Consider the following 25,901-nt stretch of genomic DNA (forward strand, 5'->3'; position numbering starts at 1 on the left):
TTAACTACTCATATAAATGAATGATTCAGACATGCAATCACTTTACAATCATAACATCTCAAACACGCATCCTGTATTATTGGAGAAATACCTTACTCTGTCAGGCACAAAGTTGGTTTCTAGATACATTACCTTGGTTTTATAGCAGCATCTTTACAACCATCAAACATGCATCTGATTGCAGAGTCTTCAAATGGGTCCAAATCTTGATTACATTTAACTGTATAAGATTAATCCAACCAGAAAATAGAATGGTAGGAAACTACATGGAGATCATTTTGGTTTAAAGAAAAATTATAATACACAAAAGACACTAATATTCAATAGAAGGCACAAACATAAGCAAAACATAGAAGCACAATGAACAAATTAAAATAGCATATTGTTAAGGAAATTCTACATTAAATGAAAATAGTGTACACCATTGATAGTTGCCACTATACAAAGACCACATCTGTTACTTAAATGCACATATATGTTCATTTCAACAGCAAAAATTATACTATTTCAGCAAAAGAGTAGAAAGTGACTCTTAAAGAAGGAAAATGTCATACTGCCTTCTGAATTTTGAAAAGCAGCAAACTTCTCAATTTGATGGGATAATACATCTTACAGATTCCTATTCAAAAAGGAAGACATACTGCAATCCCTATCATGTATCAGCCTTCCTTTTAAAGTCAAGCAGCTGGAACCTTTTTTCCATCCTCGATAAAGAAAATTGCAGTTTCCGGGACCTAAGGAAGAGAGGAAAATAGAAGTTGGTTATAAATATAACATGATTATTGTACAAGAATTTTGTAGAGCGAAACAATAGGGCAAGTAGATAAACCTTAAAAAAAAGATGATGATGAAGGCAGCCAGTAAAGGATTAAAACATAATGGAGATACAGAATCATGGGAAAAATGAAAATCATCTCAGCCTTTCTTGCGAACTTGACCAAAAAAGAAAGAAATACTTTTCTGCTGCTACTACCGCACAACCAATAACCCATGAATCCATGACTCTCAACAACTCATTAAAAAAAATCAACATTTTCAAATTCTTATTCCAATCACCAACTAATAAAAGGAAAAGGGATAACAAATAAACAAATTTCAAATTGCTTCATTAAAGAAAATATTCAGAGAACACCAATTCTTATTGAGCCATGGCAATCTGAAAAACATTTACAATATTTTTTTCTAATCTTAGCACAAAATTCTAAATTAGGTATAATTACAAGAAATTTTAGGCCCTTCCCTCAACGATTCTTCAGCCGCACATTATAGGTTTGATATTACTCAACAAGTCATTATATAAAGGTTTCAGAAACTTCAAAACACCATTTCCTCTTTTCGTGCTTTTAGGTCTTTTAAAAAGAAGAAAAAACACATATAATAAAAAAAGTACACTTTCTTTTGTTTTTTTTATGCCAAAATGACAATATCCAAATGAATTTTAACAGAATTCAACAGGGATACAGGTGTCAGCAGGTGTACATGTAGAAGGTGCATCCATTAAGAATAGCAATAAGCAATGTGAACAAAAAAAGGGTACATTAACCAATGCAAAGTTTCAGCACCAGTTTCTATTTTCCCTCATGGATGCATGTTTACTTCGTGAGAGAATGGAAAAGAAAGTAAAGAAAGAAAAGTGTCTCTTATATGGTTTAAATCAACCAATTACATACCACACTAGCTTATTTTGGCTGGGAGAACTGATATAAGGAGGGACAGCTAGCATTATTGGGTACAACTTGAATTGTTATAAAGAGAGATAGATTGCTTTTATTTATTTATCTTGATTTATAAGGCTGGATGTATGCTTATTCTAGTTTGGTTGAACAACTTAGTATAAGAGGAAAAGCCTGGCTATATGAAGTTGATCATTGAACTTGAAACAAGGAAATGGAGAGAGATGCAAATTAGCATAGAACATTAAAAAAGGCCAGAATGTTATGAGTATTACATCAGCCCAGGTTTCGGTGATGAATTCCACAATGTCGTAAGATATGTCTCCTTGAACATCAATCTGTTCCTTGTCAGTTGGCCCCTGAAACCAATCAGTTGGAAAATAGGCACAAAACGATGAGATATTACAACAAAAAAAGATTTAATCTATCTTTTCCACAAAGTATTGCACCTTTACAACAGAGGCTCCTGTGGCAAACTTCTTTCCAAGTTTCTTTGAAGCATCACTTAATTTTACACCTGACCCAAGTCAAAGCACGATAATAAGATATTGACATTCACATCATGTTACACTTTAGAAAGCAAAGAACAAGCATCTGGCTCACCAAAAAGTTCCAGGCCTTTTACAGTAGTTATACATTTGCGTTTGTTCCGCACAACCTTTTCAATTACAACTTCTTTCTTCTCCTACACGAGAAAATCCAAATTTCAATTCTATAAAAATGACTGGATGAATCCACTAAAGTTATGTTTTTATGCATAGAAGAGTTTGTGATTGTACTTTCTTTTTAATTTTCCCACCAGGAAGACGTTTAACTTCCTCTTGCTTAGCTTCTGAACTACTACCTGCAACCCAGTAAGGAAAACATTTAAGCAAAAAATCAATTAACAAAACTAATGACACCAGTAATCACGCACATAGAGAAAATATGCATCATTAAGCATGGTTTTTAAGCTTTAACTCCACGGATCATATGTGTTCGTTATATAAGAAGTTGAAGCATTTTGAATAGTATGCATTAATGTAAAAATTAAATGAACAGCATCTTTTTGCAACAATTATTAGAATGTGAAATACAAAAATAAGTTACACAAACAAAAATCAAATCAGATCTGACTGATATTCAAATCGAAATCTAAAGTAAGTAAAAGAGAATTACAATTTACAAATAAAAATTAACCTGAATCAGCAGAAGAGATGCCAGTGGATTGTAATTGATCAGCAACTTTATCAGCTTCTTTAGCATTCGCTTCTGCAAATGTAAATTGAATAAAAAAATTATTCAAAAAATAAAATCAAAAGATCTGTTTCAAGTTTTTTAACTCAACGGCGGTTACCTTTGAGGAGATCCGGGTACAGGTCGGGCGCGTTTTGGATCAACCAGGGCTTGCATTTATCGAATTCGGATCCGAACTCGCAGTATTCGGCGGGCAAACCGCAGACTTGACAGTATTGAACGACGACCGGTTGAGGTTTCTCCGCCATTGGACCGCCGCCTCAAGGATTTCAATTTCTCTTCTCTTAGCTTCACTGTAGGACTTGCTTGAAACTTGTATGAAAGAACCAAAACGCAGCGTTCCGAAAACGCAATTTCACATGATAATATGTGTTTTCAATTAGGGCGAAAAATCTAGAAAATTAAAAGGGTAAACTACACTAGTAGTCACCCAACTATTGGTATATTTCTTTTTGGTCATTTAATTATGAAAAGTGACAAAATAGTCACTCAACTATTAGTAAATTTCTTTTTTAGTCATCTAACTATGAAAAATTATAAAATAGTCATCTAACTATTTAATTTTTCCTTTTTGGTAACTAGATAACTAACGGCGCTAACTTTTAAAATTGGCATAATAGCAATTTTCACCCTCAACATATATATATTTTGTCAATTTAGTCTTGATTCTAAAAAAATCCAACTCTCAACATTTACACATTGTGTAATTTAATCTTTTTTTTTGTAGTTTTACTTTTCTTCATGACCTTTTTACCTCAAAAGCTAAAAAATAAACAAAATTTATCAACTCGATTTGATTTAAAATATACAAAAAAGGGAAACATCCAAAAATCCAATATAATACTTTTCATATTTTCTTATTCTTCTGAAATTAACCTTTAATGTCACAAAGAAAAGAAAAATTGCAACAAAAAAGACCAAATTACATAATGTGTAAATGTTGAGGGTTAAATTTTTTTGAATCAAGACCAAATTGACATAATTTATAAATATTGAAGGTTAAATTTACTATTATGCTAATTTAAAAGCTACCACCATTAACCGACTAATGATAAAAATGACAAAATTAAATAGTTGAGTGACCATTTTGTAACTTTTCATAGTTAGATAATAAAAAATTACTAATAGTTAGATGACTACTAATACAATTTATTTAAATTAAAATCAGGTTTAAAATTATAATCTAGGGTCGGTTTCTTTGGGTTTTATTAAATTTGATTTGATTTTAATTTAATATTCACAAATAAAAAATTAATTTTCCATCAAAATATTCTTTTGAACCTCAAAACAAATTATTCTATCAGAAAATATTACCATAAAGAAAAATTAAGAACATTTTTTATGAAGTATTACGAAAACATTTATTCTTTTTGGGATAATTAAAAGCTGTGATTGAAGTTGAATGGGCTTTTTTACTTAAATATTATAAAATATATATTATTTACTTAAACTTATGTATTTATAATTATTTATCAAAATAATATGAAATCAATAATATTTTAATAAATTTAACACCAAATTACCACTATTTATGGCAATTTAGAAATCCCAAGGTAATTTTTGGCCTCAAATAGTTATTATTGGTGGTGATTTGAGATCTCGATATGGCATGTTAGATTGATATCTAGACTTTAGTAAAACAGAAAATTTTTACTATCTCGAGATCTCAAATTACTAGTGAATATAAAAATTGTGAAAATTCAAGTTATTGTTCAAACGATAATATTTTGGTAAATAATTTGGAACTCGTATTATTTTTATAATATTTTAGTAAATAAAGTTGGGTTAAAATGGTAGAATTTGTAAATATTGAGAGTTAAATTTATGGGAATTATGATTAAATTGATAGAATATATAAATATTAAAGGCCAAAATTATTATTATACTAATTAAAAGTAAGACAAATTAGCACAAAAGTGAAGTCTAGTACTAATTGTCTCACTTTCGAAATTGCTAAAGGTTAAGTTGTTCCACTTATTTTCAGAGGAATTAATTTGCTCAATATTAAAATTAAAAGGGACTAGAGAGGTATTTTTGCCTTTAATTTGAATAGAAAAGTTCATTACCCAGATTGGGCTGGACCACGTTGACATTTTGTAACAGATTATATTCAACCCAGCCCAAAATTCCTTTAGATAATTATTAGTTGAATTAATAATTTAAATTTCTTTTAAACCAAAAAGAATTAACCAACAAAATTATGTTATTTTTCACTAAACAAAAAATCATAAGCTCAAACTTATGGATCCAAAATTTCATACTAGGTATAATTTCTCAAATAATTTATATTTATTTAAAATAAATAATATTATTGAAGGGTACTTTTGTCTTTTATATAAATATATATATGATGATATTTGAATCCATGCCAACTGGATTAACAAAAATTTAAATTTACAACTTAACAAAAATTTTAATTTTATTATGTATATTTTATTAACTTCATCAATTTTATATACATAATTTTTAAGCGCATGTATATATAGAAGTGCTTATGGGTTGAGCCTAAGCATGATATTAACATAATTTATGCTTACTTAAACTCGGCCCGACTTAAAATATGAGTTTAAAATTTTGCTCAAACTTGTCCATATTTGCAAAAAGATTAACCCAGTCTTATTTTAAGCTCACCCATATTATTTTTAAATTTTAAAATATATATTTATATTATATTATTTTAATATTTAACAATTTATACATTTTTATTTATTAAAATTTTTATATAGTCATCTTAAGTCTTAACATTATTTTAATGTTTACATTAGAGTAGTATTATATATTAGTATATGTTTATTTTTTAATGTGTTCTAAATTACATAATATATATAAAAAAAAACATAATATAAAGTATTATAAACTTAAAAACGGGCTGGACTCAGGCCTTGAATATTCAAGCTCAATCTCAACCCATATTTTAAATGGGCCTAATTTATTTACTCAAGCTCATTTATTTCAGTTATGTTTAAATAAAACTATTAGTATTTATTTACAAGTCCTTCATATTTTTGTTTAATTTAATGATGAGATGTCATGTTATTATTCATTGGTATATGAGCTTATGTATCAACGTTGCATCAAATATTATTCCTTTTTATTTTTTAACATATTATATATATATATTCTCTCTCCAAATACATACTTTTATATATGCATGGCTATATTTAGAAAATACATGTAAGACAAATTTGAAATAATTAATTAATTAAAATATTATCATTTAATATTTACACATGAATAATATCTTTTATTTAATAAATGTAAATTTGTAAATTATCATCACATTCTTGGTAAAATATTTAGTCTTGAACATAATAATGTATTTTTTCGGGATTACTTTTTAATGTATATCTAACGTTGTAAAGTAATTTTCTCGATAATTACATTACTAATAATCACATTCCAAAAATCACATTCGATTAACTTTCTTAAGATTATGTTTTAATATATATCACATTTGATCAGAATCATGATATAAGAATACACTAAACACCCAGGAAAGGAATAAAGAAAATCCATTAAGCCTAAACAAGGCTAAAATACTTGTTTTATCATTTGAAAAAATATATATAAAAAAACTTTGAATATGTGTATTAATTTGTTTTTTAATTGAAAAGTACATAAAAGGAGATTCTTGCATGTCATGGAATCGCACATTGAGTTTGCTTTAAAGAGTGACTCCAATTGGCTTTCACATTATTTGTACATCAAAAAGAAGCTTTTAGTTTCTGTGATATTTTTTTATTTCCTTTTTTTTTATATTCTTTAATATTAGATAATTACGGTCAATTTTAATTTGGTCGAACCTTTAAATAAAATAAAGTTCTTTTGGTATATTTTTTATTTATTTATAAGATTTGTAATTTTTATATCACTAAAAAATATCGAATTAGTTGGAACCTACCATAGATAATCTCAAAGAAAATAGGCTATACAAATGGAAGTGCCATCTGCAATGCCCATTAAAGAAGACATCATGACAAGAACAAAAAGAAAACTTAAACGGTTGTTTATGCGATTCGATTGTTCTATATCTGCAAAATCTAGTTCAGCGAGATAATCTACTCTCTTTAATCCCAAAACAATAATTTATTTAAGTCATATCATACTCTGATTCTTTAGTTTCTTAGTGAATAAATAAGTGCTAAAATGTTTTCCATACAAAACCTATAAAAATCTCTCCAAATGTTTAAGAGTTTGAGATTTGTTAAAAATTACAGCTAAAAGAGCATAAGCAATATAATAATAAAGTTCAAGATAATATAGAATGATTGGAATAAGTTTTCAATATAGTCCCAATCCAATCTTGTTATTTCCATGGATGTGGTTGTTTGATACGATCCAATCTTCAACAACTATGTTACTTCAAACATATCATTATTCATAGATAAATTACTATATGTCCATAATATCAACAAAATTCATAACCTAATAAAAAATGGCAAGTTACATTAATTATATCAGTGCTAAAAGCAATAATCACTATTTTGGATACTACAAGAGTAACTACAACTCAACGAAACATCTTCGAACTCGAAGAGGTTGGTAAAATATCAAAAAAAATAATACTTTTGCCTATTTTTCCTTTCTAATTATAAATATGTAGACCTTTATAAAGGTACTCCTATCGATGTCTTACTTTTAGCACCAAAAGGGAAAGAAAGTTTCCATCAAAAAGGAAAAAAAAAATGAAGTTAGAATTGACTATGAAAATCGGGGTCTCCACATTTCAATTTGTAAATCATGCAATTTTTTCATTTTAGTAAATAATTTTTTTAATTTTATTTAAAAATTTTGAAATATTAAATGGTTGAAATAAAAAATTCGATCAGTCAAATTTTGATTATTGTCAACCCCAAAATTTAATCCTCCCAATGAAAAATACGGTCCTACCCGTAATCTTTTCAAATCTTTATAATTAAGAAGGCAAATGTGACCAGCAATGTCACGATAATCTTTCACTTAACTTATCCCTTAATCACATTAAGAGTTTATTCCGTTTATAAAAATAGTCATAACTAATCCTTTATTTTTTTTCGGACAACACCCGCAACGAAAGGTATTAATTATTATTATCAGTGGTGGATACCTTAATTAATATTTAATTATATTTAAATAAAGTCATCAATATTTTTTATAAGTCATGTACTATTTTTTATTGTAGGTAAAAGCACATATATTTGTATTAAAAGTTAGATTGTATTTTGCCTCCTACTTTAGAAATGGGCAAATTAGTCATTGTACATTAGATTAAAGAGTAAATTGATCATTTCTGTTAAAAGTCCATCCATTTGTGCTGTTAAAAACTGGTATAATTGACGGAATAATCAAACAATGACACGTGACATGCTACGTGTACCTCATGTTAAAATTTCATGGATGTGCATTTTAATGGTGAGAACAACTTAGGGTTTTATTTCGATGGAAGATTTAGATGTTTATGATATTTTTTAATATTTGAATTTTTATTTATATTTAATTTTGAAGTAGATGCAAATATTAATATTTTAATATTCGTTAATCGAATTCATGGGGATACCAGAGCAAGCAGGGCTCTGGTCCTTCCAAAATTGTAAAAAAATGAAAAATATTCTATTTAATCCCTTCAAAGATAATAAATTAATAAATTAATACATGACAAAATTTATAGTTGACATTTCAAAATTTTATAATTCAATTTTGCTCCTCTAAATTTTTTTTTGGATTCACCCCTCTAAATCCGTTTTACTTTGAATATCCATTTTACAATGGTACCTTATGTGATGCTCCAAAATTTATTGATTTGTCATACAATATGAATCAAGAAGTCTTGTCTGTGATTTAGAGAAAATATTTGATAAATTATTGGTGATGTTATTAAACTCCACAAATAGAGTTGGGGTGATGATAAATATCTTATAAGATATACTAAAATATTAAATATATATATATAATAAACAAGATACATTACAATTTTTAACTTTGCTCATGAAGTTAATAAAGTACCCTATCAATGTACCAAGTAGTAACCCATAAACAAATTCAAATTTAAACATTGACAATTATTTAGTGCACAAATTTTAAAAAGTTCTGATTCAACTAATTCGATCAATTTAAACGTTGATTCAACAATAATAAAATAAACTATTAATAAATTTATACAATCGATTCAACTAATTTAACCACTAATTTTTATCTCAAATTTCAATCTTTTATAAATTCTAAATAAATTACTCAAAAATTAATTTAACTTATTTTTGAAATCGATGTATCAACAAATTATTAATCTAATGGATGAGATAAATTTTATTGTGTTGGATGTCTCATAATCTAATGATTAGATATTTGAATTCAGTTTGAACTTCGTATTTGATATAAAAATATTTATGTCTTATCCAAACAACCTAATCTAATGTGATCAAATTTTAGACGTAATTTTTAATATTTGGTTGACATTAACACATCCTATTCAATAAAATGATGATTAATTATAAGTAAGATTGCTTTTTACGACAAAAGAAAGGTGAAGTCGGCAACAAAATAATTATGGTATATTTACATTAATTGTCATAAACATGGTTACATATCACAATTAAGTCCCTATAAAAACATTATTCAATTCTCGTCTTCGATGCTTTGAACACACTAAAAGTGATCTAAAACCATGCAAGCGTACATCCCCATCATTGTCGACAAAATTTACTAGAAACCAAAGGGCAACCATTGGTCATTTTTAGTTTTGGTCTAATTCTGGTTTCAGTCCCTCTACTATGTTGAAATTTGAGATTTAATCACAAATATTTAATTTTTGCATAATTTGATTCTTTTATTTTAGAGTATTGTTAGTAAGTCCAATTTGATAATTCTGTTAACTACTGTTGATATAGATTTTTTTTGTTAATAAGTAATTCCATTACTGCAAAAATTCATATTATCGATTCATCACTTTAGCAGTAAACCGTTAACGATGCTATCAAATCCGACCTACTAATAAAGACAATCAAATTATGCTAAATCACAATAAGAATTAAATCATAAATTTCAGCATAGAAGAGGGATTAAAACCAGAATTAGACCTTTATTTTCATGCTTGTGAAAACAGTACTCTCGATCCTGAACTAGATATCTACTACTACCCTTTACTTGCCCATTCACCGGTCGGAGTAAACCGGATCATCAAAAACCGGATAAATTACGAAAACCCCATGTTCTTTTTTGTGGAAACCTTGAAAAAGTAACAAAAATGGCGAAATCTTACATAATTTTAGTTGCTAGACCTTGACTTGAGCATGTCCCTATAACGTAACAGGGAATCCAGTCTTTGTAACTTCAACTGTTGCTTGAATCGATTGATGAAATCATCGGCTTTGGCATCGACGCCTTGATCGTCGCCGTCTCCGAAAGACGTCGTTTTCTCTATCCTCGTAGTCACCGGTCGTCTCTTTTCCACTTCTTCTTCGTCTTCTTCGGCTCTTTCCGTTGTTTTCTCACTCGCCGATTTCTTCATTTGCTTTACGTTGTTCTTGTTGTTGTTGTGCTCGGGTTTGGTTGAACCGGGTTCATCTGTTTCAGGGTGGTCAACCGTTTCTGTGTTTAGTTTACCGGAGTCGGATCTGTAAAAGGAGGTGACTCGCTGTAACAACGACGGTGCTCGGGTTAGGGACGGTTCGACGTAAACTGGGTCCGGGTTTTGAGGTGGGTATTTGTAGAGGGATAAGTTAATAGACTTGACCCGTTCGAGAATCGACGGTGCTCGCTCGAGCGGGTGTGGCTCTAAGTTGTTATCCTCCTGTCGGTGATGATAATCGTCAGCGAAATCCGGGTTCGGGAGAGAAAATTTGAAAGTCGAAAAGTTAACTGACTTGACCCGGTCGAGCAACGACGGAGTTCGCTGGAGTGGTGGAGCTGAGTAGTATTCTCCGCGGTCGTGAGGCGGTGGTTTGGGAGGAGATAAATTGGAAATAAGGAAGATGGTGCCGATGACTACGTTGAGGAAGAGGAACAAAGACGTCGGCGTCAACCAGCTGGCTATAAAACCCAACATATTGAACGTAATGGTAAAGTGAAAGTGTTGCCGGAGAGTCGTCGGAGAAGGTATATGAACGTAGCTGACAATATGGAGAAGGATGGTTTGTTTTTTATAGGGCTTAAATAGATAAACTCAACGTATCAGCATGGTGCACGTAGCTTTGCAATTGCTCTTCAAGTCAATTTCAATCTCGAGTAAAGTGAAAATAGGAACAATCTTCGGTTTTTCGGATTACACTCTACTTCCAGGAAAGTAAGGTGATGGGTTGGATATCTTGATTTTTTTTTTTTTAGATTTAAATTTATTTATTATTGAAATTAAAATAAATAAAATATGAAAACATTTTAAAATGAAAATTAAAATAAAAAAGTAAACTTGCTATACTTTTACCCGGATGTCCATAAGTGACCCTCCATCTAATTATTTATAATTGATTATTTGTAAATCGCATTCAAATTAACTGAAAGACCACCCATTGCAAATGACTCGTTTCTAGCCACTCACTATAAATCTTCTAAGGACAATGTTAGAGCAGTATCACATAATACTGTGCAATGAACTTGTCACCTAGTCGACCACCCAGACAATCTTGCTACCCATACTATTGATGGTATGGCACTTCTAAAATAGAATAGCTCTCCTTATATATACCCTAAAACACAAAGGCTAAAGGATCATTTCTACAAGAAAAACCCTAAGTCTCCTAGCTTTCTACTTCCTCCTCCCCTCATTAGCTTCATACGACACTTTGCTTGTCACGGGTGAATTGGTCCCTAGTCATCATCGTCTTTTACTTATTGTCTCCTATTTGTTGATTTAATGTATTAACAAAATTGATTAATGAATTTGGATATTCAAATTTGTTATCTACAAAAGTAAACTGGATTCAGATATACATTATTTGAATCTGTATCTATTATCTACAGAAGTAAATTCGATTTGGATAATAAAAATTTGTTCAAATTACGTAACCAAATTTTACATCATTATTTTTACTTATTTAATTACACTTAATTAACAATTTTAACAATTTCTCAAATTTATTAATAATATATAAAATTTTACCAAATAATCCATCAAATATAAACCCAATTACATATTAAAAAGTTAAAATTTTGTAATAAATTTATCATACAACACAATGTATGACAGGTAGATCCACACTGTCGCCGTCCTAACATATATGAACTTTGAATTGTCACATTCATTACATGCAAACAAACTACTACGTATAATATTAAATGGTTATAATTTTTCACTTCAAAAAAAAAAAGTCTATTTTATTCTATTTTGAGAATTTTGAAAAATTATTAGTACCCATTATTTTGGATTTTGTAAGAAACTTATTTTTTCAAATATGTGGCCAATAATAAATTAAAGGTTGAATTAAATATTAACAATGTAATTTGGACATATTAGGAGAGGGTCCATTCCTCAGTCAAGTTATTGATGCTTTTAATGGACCCCATTGCATAAAATTTGTTTTTCTTTTATGTTGATTTTACTATTTCTGAAATTTAGTATTGAAGTTGCAATAAACTTACAAAAATTTGAAAGATACCAATAATAATTTTACCATATATTAATTTATAAATTTAAAATAAAATTTTCTAATTTTGGTTGTCCTTATTTTTATTATATAATTGTTAAATTATTCGTAACCTCTTTAATTTTCAAAATATTATAAGTATTTATGTGGATTGAATTAACATTCAATTCTAATAATTTATTAATTATAAGATGATTCGATTGATGATATCATGTGTTTTGAGTGACGTTTTACACTATTATATATACATACATACTTTGTCGAGTGAATCAATCCTGTTAATCTAACTATTTAATAAAGTTAGACTAATAATGCTATAATTTAAATTTTTATATTAATTAGGATTATTATTAATTAAAATATGTGATTGTACAGGTGATACATATATAATAGTGTGGGTTTTTTAAGAAAAGATTCAAATATTTTTTAATTTTATATATATCATGATTTTATTTGTTAAAAAAATATGGTTTAAGAACTCATGTTAACTTAATGATTAGGGTATTCATTATCGCAAGTGTGGTTTGAGTTTGAGTCGTACTAGTTGTGTTGCTGTTAACGCATTGCATTCCTCTTGTAATTTACAAAAAAAAAGGTGATTTAAAATTTTAATTATTGATTATAAAATACGCGATTTAAAATTTTAATTTTTCAATTACATAGCTATTAAGTGAGTTTTTCTTTTAATTTTAAAATGTCACACCAATAAATTTAACGAAAAAATTAACAGAGTTAACAATTAGACCTGAAAAAAACTAAATTATTGAAAATAAAAACACATTAACTAAATTCTAAAATTATAAAAAAAATATAAACATTTATAACATATTTTAACCTAAAATATTAAATATTAACTTTTAATATGTGAAGAACATTGTTTGTAACTTCAGTATTGGAGGTTTAAGTATGCATTTAATTTCAAAAATTAAAAGAATTATGTATAATTTAAACATTATATCAAAAAATAATGTGAATTAAATGGGAAAAACCTCAAAGGCCTAATTCGAGCTTATCACTAATGTATTAAAATGATAATATTAATGCAAAAGGATAAAATTTTGAAGAAAATAAATTATTTAGGCGAAAACGACAAATGTTGAAAATACTGTGGCAGTCAATAAAGATTTTCGAAAAATGTGACTACAAATTGAGTACAGATTTAGGTAGAAGCGTTCACACATGGCGAGAGCTGCAAGTCTTCGTCGTCGCGGCACCTACTTCTTCAATTTCAGCTTTACATTATTTTATGTGTTCATATCTGGTGAGTAATATTTTAATAGGTAAATTTCACTTAAAGTCATTAGTAAATTTATATTTTGGTCACTTACTTCAAAAAGTTACCAAATGGTCACTGAACTATTTGAAAATCTTCATTTGAGTCGATGGACTGTTAAAGTTACTATCGTATAGCTTTCTCTATTTGCAATATCCGTACCAATCGAAAACTCTCTTTTCTATAATTTTTTTTTTTCATGAGACAACTTTAAAGGTCACGAATCTGTTAACCAAAATCCAAACAACTTTCTTATCCGATCTCTAAACTGACCATCAGATCAACTTGGATATAATTTATATTCTTTTGCTCGTCAATAAGTACTAGTCCACTATACCAGTCATCGAATCGTCACTTGAATATCTCTAGCTGAACTTTAAAAAATAAAAATAAAAATCTAGTGACTTAAATAAAAACTTTCAAATAGTTCAAGACTTAAATGAAAACTTTTAAATAGTTCAATGACCATTTGTAACTTTTTAAAGTTGAGTGACCAAAATGTAAACTTACTAATAGTTTAGTTACCTCGGGTGTAGTTTACCCCATTTTAATTTAGAAGTAGAGTAAAAAAAGTAAATTACATTGATAGTCACTGAATTATTGGTAAGTTTCTTTTTTAGCTCCTAACTAAAGAAAGTTACAAAATAGTCACCCAATTATTCGACTTTTTATTTTTATCACCATCCATTAATTACTAAAAGAAAGATAACTTGGAAACTTTTCAAATTAGTATAATGGCAACTTTAACCCTCAATATTTATGCATCGGGTTTTTGATTCTAAAAAATTTAACATTAAACATTTACATATTGTGTAGCTTGGTCTTTTTTGTAGTTTTGCTTTTCTCTTGTGACATTGAGGGTTAACTTTAAAAAAAAAAGAGAGAGAAAATATGAAAAATTATTATTTTGAATTTTTTTTGTGTTTATATTTTTTGTATATTTGTGGTCAAATTTAGTTGATAAATTTATTTATTTTTTTAACTTTTTAGGTGAAAGGGTCACAAGGAAAAAGCAAAATTAAATTACACAATGTGTAAATGTTGAGGGCTAACTTTTTTTGTAACGACCCAAAATCCGTGGGCACCAGAAAAGTGTGTTATCGAGCCTCCGTCTTAATGAAATAAGTTCGAAAATAATTATTAAAAATATTTATGAGTCTAGTAGTGTGTTTAATTAGGTTTTAATTAAGTAAATTTAGCTTAATTTAGAGTAATTGGTAAAAAGGATTAAATTGAATAAGGGTAAAAGTTTAATCATAGATTAAAAAAATTAGAAGGACTTAAGAGGAAATTAAACCATTTCCTATAGCTGAGGCGGTTTAACGTGGAAAATATCAAAAATTTTATTGATTAAAAAAAATATATTTATTTAATAATTAAGTATATTATATTATATTATTATATATATAAAAGAAACAAATAAGTTAAAAGAAAAAGGAAATGAAACCGAAAACAGAGAAGAAACAGGGGAGAAAGAAGAAAGAAAAGGGGAAATAGGGTTTATGAAGCTTGGAGTTAATTGGTAAGCTCAATCAAGTCCTTTTCTCATATTTTGATATTTTAGAAGTCTTAAAACAAGTTTTAGATGAAATTAAGTTGTTAGTTTGGAAGTTCTTAGGTTTTTAAACAAAGTTCATGTTGAATAAAATGATGAAATAGGGGTTTAATTGAATGAAATTCAAGTTAGAATAGATATAAGGATTGAATTGCAAAGTAAGCTATAAGTTTTGTGTTTTAGGGACTAAATTGAGGAAAATTCGTAATTAAGAAAATATGTTAAAAATTTAATAGTTAAATTTGAGTTTAAATGAAATTTGAATAGGAATAAGGTGTGAATTGGTGTTATAAATTTGGTTATTAACATTTTACATCAAAACAGTTTTGGGAAGTAGCAATGGTTTGAATTTGAAAATTCACTAAAAATTTTATAAATTGAAATAGAGGATGAACAAAATATGGAATTAAAGCTTATTGAGTCTAGTTTCTTATAGTAGAAACAGTGTAAGCAATTAATTGATGAATCAAGAGATATTTGAAATTTTGTAATACTGGTTCGGGGTGATTTCGAGATGCCCTGTTTTAACTTTGGAAAATCATTAAAAATTGTACAAAAATTATTATGGAGTGTAATTTATATATGTGAACTCCTTAATGAATCTAGTTTCAAAATAAATAAACAAGAACCTTATTCGAGTTCTGTACAATGAGATAATTTATTTTTAGTAGAGAGAGGTCAGAACTGTCAAATGAAATAATAGGGGAGTATTTAACGAATAAACTGTACTAAATGGCTAGACCAAAAATTCTGGAAATTTTATGGTTAGAAGATATATGAGTCTAGTTTTAAGGAAAATTTACGGATATTAATTTGGAGTTTCGTAGCTCAGAATATAAATAATTTAGTAACAATGACTCAAGTAGACAGCTTAATGGTGAAATTATATATATATACATTAAAAATGGTTAAATTTGCATGTTTAGGCTCATGAATTAAATTGAATCATGTTGTATTGATGATTATAAATTATTATTTTCGTAGCCAACAAAGAACCTGAAGCATCAGCATCGAAAGGAAAGGAGAAAGTCATTGAGAACTAAAACGGGAGAATTACGGTGTGTATTACTATAATTCGAATTTTAATTATTATTGATTGCTGAAATTTTAATTGTTATGTATGGTAAATAATACTTGAGGTAAGTATGTGAAATTGAAATTAGAAAAAGTAAAATAATACCCTATTAACTCGTCGGACTAGATTCGATACAAATGGCATGCCATTGGATTTGTGATGTGATGAAGAGATTGTAGTTCGGCCGAGAAGATGTTTCTGTTATTATATACTTCGGTTTATCCGAATAGGCATTTAATGCTTTATTGGTGTGTTTGGGAGGATGTGTGTTATGGAGGATTTACAATATTCCGGGTGTGTTTGGGTTGGATATTCTGGTGTGTTTGGGTGAAAATCCGCGTATCTGTCATAGTCCGAACTTTGTTAATAGGGTAAATAATTGAAATGAATTTTTGAAAATGAGATTATTTGTTAATAGGGTAAATAATTGAAATGAAATTTTGAAAATGAGATTATTTGTTAATAGGGTAAATAATTGATGTTTGTAATTTATTAATGTTAAATAGACTTGGATTATAGTAATACCACTGAGTATATCCATACTCAGCGTACGGTTGTTTCCGTGCGCAGGTTAGTAGAAGTCAAGTGTCCCGGCTCAGCATCCAGAACAATCCCGACTCCAACACAAACTTGGTGATGTATATTTTTCTTTTAGGTAAAGGTGACATGTACATAGGTGTTATTTAGTCACTTGAATATGTATATTACTTTGGGTAGTAAAGGATGAATTATAAAATTTAGATGGTTAAATGAAATGGTAAGGAAAGTACATGATATTTTGATACATGAACATCAAGTTGTTAAATAAATGAAGTTTTTAATCAATTTTGAATGATGCTATAATAGTTATTAAATTAAAATTTTGTTAATAATATAAATATTAGTATATGAATGTGAAATATTGGTGTTGGTTGTTTTGGTTTGAATTTGCAGGAGGTTTAGGTAAAATAAGCAGAAATGCTGCCGAAATTTTTATAAAAAAATTTGGAATACTCGAACAAGTCCTGTTCTACTTTTAATACGTGTTTGAACTTCGAGAGTTCAAGATAGGGACTTAATTATTATATTATACTATGAAAGTTATATTAATTGTAAATTATTCGTAAGTTGTCTGATATGTCCGGTAATGCCTCATAACCTCGTTCCGGTAACGGTTTGGGGTTAGGGGGTGTTACATTTTTATAATCAATACTAAATTGAAACAATGTGTGAATGTTGAGGGTTAAATTTGCTATTATGCAAACTTTGAAAGCCGCCACATCATCTTTTTGTTAGCCATTTAACGAGTTGGTGACCCAAAAAGATAAAATTGAATAATTTAATGACCATTTAGTAACTTTTCCATAATTGGGTGACCAAAACAAAAAACTTACCAACAGTTAGGTGACTATTAATATAGTTTACCCAAAAACTATATTACATTTTTTTTAAACTTTATTTTTTATTATATTTTAAAGGGTATATGTCACTAATTCCCTTGTGGAATATAAACATCTCTTAGCTCTAATTTCACTTGAATATTCGAAAGAGTTCGGACAATTATATTTTACTTAAAAATGAGTTTAGAAAAAAATTTATGTTTGTTTAAAATATTGGTTGAACTTGGATTCTAACATTCAATGTCTAACCGGGTTTTACTTGTAACATATTAATTTTATATTTTATGTTTTTTATTTTCAAAAGTTTACAAACACATTTAAAGAACGAATACAAGTATACGTCAAAGAAACCATAAAGTGTAAAATCAATTACATTAAAACATGTTAAGAATCAAAAAAATTTAAACTACAATTGACTAACCGAATTGAAACTCACACATGACAACATCACATGATAGAGCTCGGAGAGATGAAAACTTACATATATATTGACTAATCAAACTAAAACTCACACATGACCTAAGACTTCGTCTTCACCAATTATATAAACTTTGAATCTCATATTTTAGATGGAATTGAGCTTATGCAAATTTAACTTAAGCTAATGCTACACATAAATCGAATCTAACTCATAAACGCCTCTATCATCAAATGTGTTATAAATAAATTTCGTTTTAAGTATGGTGTGGAATTATTATGTCTGAGATTGGGATCTTTTTAAGGAAAAGGAACCCTTCAAGAATTAAATGTTTCATAAAGTTAGAAGGCATCAACAATCAATCACATGGATGGGGCAAAATCATTTTTGGATTGGACCCATTGATGGGAACATGGGATCTTAATTTCTAAGGAATGGGTTTCATATTTCAATGTACAGTCACATTTAAGTTGAACCTATTTTTTTTGTCCTCATACTTTGATTGAATCATATTTCAAATGAAATTTGACTTTAGATTGCACCCCATAAGTGAGGTTAAGACAACTTTTATATAACATAGTTTTTGATATTTTTAGACTAAACAAATGATATTGGAATGATATTTGAATTATTTTGAAAAGGAATTAAATTATTTTAAATTTTTAAATTTAATTCAGTTATAAAATTAATCAAATTATATAAAATTAAAATTATTTTAATATATTAAAATGTCACGTGTAATAATATTATTGGTAGTATATTTTAATATATTTTTATATTTTAAATTGTATATCAAATATATTATAATTTTTCATTAATTAATTTATTTAATTTTAAATTTATATTTTTATTTTTTATTTTTTTTGGAATGATTTGATATAAATAATGATTTTTAGGTGATTTTTTTGCCACATGCCCTTATGTGATTGGCAACGTCATCTTTAGCCATAATCGATTAACAGTTAATTTATCGAGGTGTCAAAAATATATAAGATTAATATATTTAAACTATTATGTTCAAGTAAACATTTTTATTTTTAGTTAAATAATTTCTTATAATTTTATTTGGGTGAGTTCTGTACAATATATACAAGCAAACAAGGCTAAATCAGAGTCGATAGGGTCGGCCCTTAAAATGAAAAATTTTCTATTTAAGACTTTTAAATTTTAAAATTTTAAATTAATAAAGGTAAAATTCTACTTTGCCCACCTTAAAATGATAAAATTTGATTTAATGCTTTAAAAATTATAAAAATAGAGGCAATTAAAATGGTGAAATTATATTTTTACTTTTGTAAAAATTACAATTTAATTTCGCTCTCTTAAAATAGAGTTTCCTGCAAGCAAACTTAAAAATTGATATGTGACTCTTTTTAAAAAATATTTTACTTAAGACAGTTGTCAACTCTTAATTTTGTCAATGAAATCTAAAATTTTAACATCAATGTACCAAATATTTTCTTGTTTTATTTTAATTAAAAGTAAAAAATAGATTTTAGAAAATGCTAATAGTAGACTTACAAACACTATTTTGAGATATTAAATTATCAATATTCCTTTATTTATACATGATATTACATTGTTTTCATATATATATATATATATATATATATTTATCTTCAAAATGTTGTTGTAACATATTTTAATTTCATGAACCCAAATTTTTAAAAATGCGAATGCAGCTTTTGGATCTTAATTTCCAATTATGGGTAGAAAAGCAAAACAATTATATACAAAATAACTTAATGAACTTTTTTAACATATGATCCAAAATATAATTACATAAAACAAATTAATATAGAAATAGTATAATTGATTTGAGTAAAAATACCTACGAAATCTCTTTCTTGTAGAGATTGGATGAAATCAATCCTCTTAAAAAATAAATTAATAAAAATAATTTGATTTGATTTTTATAATACATCATAGATGGACTTAAAAGATACATTTTATAATTGTTTTGTCATGTTTTAATGTCACCATAGATACCCCACACAACACTAGATACATTTTGCAAAATGTTGTGTCCACAAAGGGTCAGCCCATGTGATATTGTCTTCATATACTACAAACATGGGCTAGAAAGGCTCCAACCATTTGAGCCTGTCCTCTTTAAGACCAAGCTTCGGTCGTCAAAAGGTTGGGTTTTGAATTTCTTTACCAAAAAAATTAGTGGCATTTGATCGTAGTAGCAAATTTGCCACAAATTAGGCATTTTTTGAACTATATTCTTCGGATATGCATTTGAGTTTGAGTATATGATTTACAGTCATTTAATTATCTAATTAAAATATTTATGTTTGACACTCGTTCGATCTCGGAATAGTATAAGTTTGATGTAGTCTTATGCAAGTTCTAATGGGATAGGACTGTTTCGAGGAATAGTAATTGATAAAGAAGAGAGAATCTTTGTCTATGTCCATGTTTGGTTGGTATCAACATTGGCATCTCACATAGCTCGAACACGAAATTCGATAAGTTCAAACTTGGTTCGATTCAATTTGATTATATAAAGTTGACAACCGGAATTCATTTAATTCAAACTCAAAATGATTTAAATTTAAAGTGTTTTAAATATGTAACTTGAAATGAACCGAACCTAATGTAACCATAACTTAAAAAACCCGAACCTTTCCAAAAAGCACTACTATTTCATGGAGAGTAGGGTGGTCTAATTTTAGGTTCCATTAACATTATTTCATGCAAAACTGCCTTATGGTCTGCATTTGTGCACTTTTGACTTTTCCAATAAGAGAAGAAATCACAGGGAAACCATTTCACTTCAATCACCAACCTTTCGAAATGTTACATTAGCCATTAATGGCTAATGGGGTCTTAAGTGAATAGAGTAGTGTAATATCTTATGAGTGGGTCTTTGGTCATTGAAAGGTTTCTTGCTGGTTAAATTAGGTAAAAGGGGTTCCAATTCCAAAACCGATTTGGTGGAATTTCACTGAAAAAGAAAAAGGCTACTCTTTTCAGCCTTAAACAAAGGCATACCAAAGCAATAGAATATATATATACATAAAAATAGATAGTTTGTTGGAACGAGTAGTAAAAAGTTCAATATCTTTTAAATAAGATTTCGAGTTTGAGTATTGTAAATAAAAAAACGTGATACTAAAAAATTATTGTTCCTGTTTAAGGATTTGACTTGACTTGATTCTAAATTAAATCAGAACTCAATGTCACTACTAAACACTAAAATATCTCGAATAAAATCAAAATATGAGATTACTAAAAGAAAGTGTATGTTAGGTTATTGCTTGTGTCCACATGGTATTGCTTTTTAAAAAGAAAGAAAAATATAGTAGTTGAAAACCTTTATGAATTGGTCCCAACATCCCAAAGCCTATGACGTTTTGTTGTTGGGTTGCAGAAAAGAGAGAAGATGGCATGGCCCTCTTTCGCTAAAAGTAGTGATGTGAAGCACCGAAATTGGAGGATTGTGATGCAAGAAAGATGAATGAACTTTGGTTAAATTATTTGCTTTTACAATCCACGTGAAACTCATCCAAGTTCAAGTTACCAGGGTAAGGATGGTTTGGTTGGGCGATTAGGTGTGGTGTGGTGTGGTGTATTTAGTTTACTTTTTATCTTATACTATGGTATTCAATCTTATTGTCACCGTTGTTTTTACACTAACAACGGGTAAACATACTGAGCCTCTAAACTCACATTAAATTAATAAAGGGTAGCTCACTAGAGTTTAGTGTGTGTGAGTAGGGTAGGTATGTCCGATCGTATTTAATTGTATATTATCAAATTTTGATGGTTTCAAATTAAAAATATATTTAATATTTTTTTTTTGTTTTTATAATGATTTTGGTAGGTTTCAATTAATAATAGGGATATTAATGGATGAATAATCTTGAAATCTACTACCACCTCAATGGATGTAAGATACATCCATCCCCGCTCTACTTCAATTTAATTTTTCTACTCAAATTAAATATTTTCAATATTTTCAATAAAAAATATTTGAATTATATGAATTTTTCTATAATAAATTATTACAGTTTTACCCTTTTATTTCACATAACTTTAAATTGCTCTTAAGTTTTCTTTTTGGGTTGGTTTAGATTGAAAATGTAAGCAAAGTAGAGTTTGTGGGTCATTTATAGGGTAAAAACACAGTAGAGACAAAACATATATGGTGATATATGTTCTGTTTTCTTTTATCTAAATTGGGCCACCAGAATCTAACTGAGTGGGTACTGCAAATTATGTTGTTGAATGATATATATATATATATATAATGGTACTAAAATGCTTAAAGACAAATGAAAGATGGTGCTTTTCCACTTGATTTCACGTAGGTCAACAAGTGGGGATGAAAGAGGAAATGGGAATTTATAAGGGGGTGTTTGTCAACATCCACATGTTTGTTTATTGTCTTTGATTAGCTCACTGGATCTTTTTTGTGCATAATTCATAGACAATCTTTCTTGTGTATGACCCATATGCTATCTATTTTTTTTTTCAATATTCGGTCAAATTTTGATTTTGGTCCCTCTACTATACTATACTTAAATTTGGGGTTAATTTTGTACTTTATTTTGACTTTTTGTTTGAGCTGAAACCCAATTTTCATCACGGGAACTCATCTATAACAAATGAGATTTTTGTTTAAACACCATTTCTCACCTGATTTTTTTCTTAATATATATTTGGTATCTGAGTTTAAATTTTTAATGTGATAATTGTATTATTTTTGGTCCAATGGATATTTGTATTTGAAAAGCATTATATATTTTGGTACTCATATGTAACGGTATTAACTTTTTAGTGTTTAATTTAGATTTTAAGATTAATTTAATGAAAATTTCATCAAATTTAAGTACCAAATTACGTAAAAATAGAGATTAGTTAACAACATTAAATTATCCTATTTAGATTGACTAATGACATTATAAAAATAGAGGGATCAAATTATGTCAAATTAAAGTAGATGAACTAAATCTCAAAGTTGAATATAACATAATAAAGGGACCAAAACTATAATTTGACCAAAATATTCATATTTGATATTTATTTTACAAATTTTCATTATATAAACAAATTTAAAAAAAAATACATTTATATATCATGTGCATTTTAAAATTCTTATGATATAGCCCCACATTAGAAAAATAAAATCAAAAGCAAAAATTTGGGGTCCAAAAGAATAGGGGCTTAGATAATTTAAGTGTTGTGTTCTTAGTTATTGACAAAAAAAAAAATTAAATGTAGTTTGAACAGGATATTTGTCATTTGGTGCTTTTGCTGTATTTGTTAGGAGAAAAAATAACAAAATATTATATAAATGAAATGGACCAACCTTAGGCATAATAATTTTGTGTAAATTCAATAAGTATTTAAATTATTAAAATCATCACATTATTTTAATTTTATTTGCCAACTTTTGTAGTTTATTTTGAAAAAAATTAAACGATTCTAAACGGATTTAAACTCTATTATATACTTGGGTTTAGATATTAATTTTGATACTTTTCAATAAAATATTTTATTTAATATGAAATCTGAAAAATTCAAACCGATGATTAATTTTAAAAGAAAAGAATAAATTTAATACAAATATATATAGTTGTAATAAAAGATAATAGGAAAAAATTTATCTGCACATGCAAGGCCTACTTGCTCTTTTAAACTTTATAATTATTATAATACTTATAATTTTGTTGTTATTATTTACTTTTAAGCACCCTTTTATAGAAAACTAAAAGCCTTTAACCTCTCATTAATCACCAAAACATATATATATATATATATAATATATATATATATAAAGGACAGTGGAGGCTTATTCAATACAAATTCAATGGAGAATCAACCCTATTGGGTCCCCTTTTTCTAGTCACATGCACCATAGTTTCTTTTCTCTCTCTTTCATCAAATCCTCATTTGATCATCGTCTAGAATTATCACACCTTACAGAATAGAATGATAAGAAGTTAAATGTTTATCAGATAAATTTTAGAGTTTAAATTTTGTAAATAGGAAAATTATTATAAAAAATCATTTTCTATTTAAAAATTTAACTCAATTCGTTTATAAATTTAATCAGAATTCGATATTAATTATTGAATACCGAAAAGTATTATAAGAAAAAAAGTGTTGTCCTTGGCTAGATACCAAGCAAAACTATCCACCCTTGTTTTAAGTTCCCCCATGGACTCTGTCTAGCTTTGATTGTGTGGTGGGGGCAATATAGAGTTGAGACCCCCATTATTAGCCATTAAATGTCTTTTAGTTTCTCCACTACGGTTTGGAAACTAGCTCGGTGGTCCATGTTTTAAACCCCATTATCTCTTTTATATATATATATATATTATGATTTAACTTTCCAAAATTACTATTATTTTCTATTGGATTCATATTGACCTTTTCCCATAGTTAAGAATTTGATCAAATTAGTCCTTAGAAAAGAAAAATATCTTGGTCAATTTATAGTTTCAATCCATATACTCTACTCAATTTGAAATTTTAGTATAATTTGATCCTCCTATTATAAATGTTATACCTTAATCTAAATCACAAACATTAAAAAAAAGTTCCATACCATGAGGTTGAACTCAAGTGAAAATAAATTATACTGATAATTGTAATTTCATTAAATGACATAAAATAAATTTTGAGTTTCTTAATAGACCGACTAATGAATTTTTAATAGTGTTAATAATTTAAATTAAATAATAAAATTAAGGTTTAGTTAAATAAGTAGCTTTCAAACTATAATATTTTTTATCGAACTAGATACTCAAAATATATTTTTATAAATATTATAGATTTTTATTGTTATCTTAGTTAAAAACCACTTCAATCAATAAAAATTCATTATCTATCGTTTTTAAATTTATTTTATCATTTACACAAAATTAAAAATATATTAAATTAAATAAAATTATTTTTATTTTTTTCTCTCCACCTCACTTCTTTTCTTTTCTTTTCTTCAAACCACCCATATTTTTTTTTATTTTGTTTTTCATGTTTTAAACCCATACTTATGGAAAAAAAAAATGTGGGGAAGAGAGTAGAAATGAAAGGAAAACAATGGGACAAACATGAAACAAAAAAGAAAAAACATGGGTGGTTTGAAAAAGAAAAAAAGGGGTAAGAGAGAATGAAAATAAAATAAAATAAATATAATTTAATGTATATTATAAAATTTATATAAATGATAATATAAATTTTAAAATGACACGTGGAAAATTTTTATTGGTTAAAGTGGTTTTTCGATAGAGATAACAATAGGAGTCGGTCTATAATGGTTATGAAATTATAGTTTAAGTGTATGACCCGACCAAAAAAAGTTTTAAGTATCTAACTCAAAAAAAAGGTATAATTTGAGGCCCATTTATTGAATTAGGCCTAAAATTAATAATATTAGCCTATGATATATTCATGATGAGTGAAAAATATAAAAAAAATATTTATTAAAAATTATAAGCTTTGACTTAAATGGTAAAATAAAATTTTTAAAATCTGTCTCACAGGTTCAAATTTTATCATGATCAAATTTTATTGATTTATAAAATATATAAAAAATCCTCAAAATAATATAAATTATTTTATAAAATAAGGATATTTTAATCATTTTTAACTGAATTAGTAGCTAATTAACTCATGATACGTAAATTAGGAGGACTAAATTATAGTGAATTAAAGTATAAAAACTAAAACCCAAGTTGAGTATATAATTAAGGGATGAAAATTATAATTTAACCTTGAGAAATTG

At 27.5% G+C, this 25,901-nt stretch overlaps 2 protein-coding genes across 2 annotated transcripts; both read right to left on the reverse strand.

Annotated features, from left to right (window-relative positions):
- Window positions 1–380: 380 nt before the first annotated feature.
- On the reverse strand, window positions 381–3,278 carry LOC108467577 (translation machinery-associated protein 22-like). Its single transcript, XM_017768262.2, has 7 exons — window positions 3,010–3,278; window positions 2,853–2,924; window positions 2,453–2,517; window positions 2,277–2,358; window positions 2,123–2,190; window positions 1,949–2,032; window positions 381–734 (listed from the first exon to the last, which is right to left on the reverse strand). The coding sequence occupies exons 1-7, from the start codon at window positions 3,155–3,157 to the stop codon at window positions 678–680; spliced, it is 576 nt and encodes a 191-aa protein (XP_017623751.1). The 5' UTR covers window positions 3,158–3,278; the 3' UTR covers window positions 381–677.
- A 6,131-nt stretch (window positions 3,279–9,409) lies between these two features.
- LOC108470466 (pathogen-associated molecular patterns-induced protein A70-like) lies at window positions 9,410–11,185 on the reverse strand. Its single transcript, XM_017771787.2, has one exon. It carries the CDS (start codon window positions 10,927–10,929, stop codon window positions 10,150–10,152), a length of 780 nt encoding a protein of 259 aa, XP_017627276.1. The 5' UTR covers window positions 10,930–11,185; the 3' UTR covers window positions 9,410–10,149.
- Window positions 11,186–25,901: the final 14,716 nt, after the last annotated feature.

This window comes from Gossypium arboreum, chromosome 7 (assembly GCF_025698485.1).
Source record: "Gossypium arboreum isolate Shixiya-1 chromosome 7, ASM2569848v2, whole genome shotgun sequence".
Taxonomy (NCBI): Eukaryota; Viridiplantae; Streptophyta; class Magnoliopsida; order Malvales; family Malvaceae; genus Gossypium; species Gossypium arboreum.

What these genes read in the sequence shown, in the direction of transcription:
- LOC108467577 (XM_017768262.2), bottom strand. Translation starts at nt 3,157, where the DNA reads ATGGCGGAGAAACCTCAACCGGTCGTCGTTCAATACTGTCAAGTCTGC. An exon ending in GTACCCGGATCTCCTCAAAG is followed by an intron (nt 2,925 to 3,009) that starts GTAACCGCCGTT and finishes TTACATTTGCAG; the next exon opens with AAGCGAATGCTAAAGAAGCT. An exon ending in CATCTCTTCTGCTGATTCAG is followed by an intron (nt 2,518 to 2,852) that starts GTTAATTTTTAT and finishes ACTGGGTTGCAG; the next exon opens with GTAGTAGTTCAGAAGCTAAG.
- LOC108470466 (XM_017771787.2), bottom strand. Translation starts at nt 10,929, where the DNA reads ATGTTGGGTTTTATAGCCAGCTGGTTGACGCCGACGTCTTTGTTCCTC.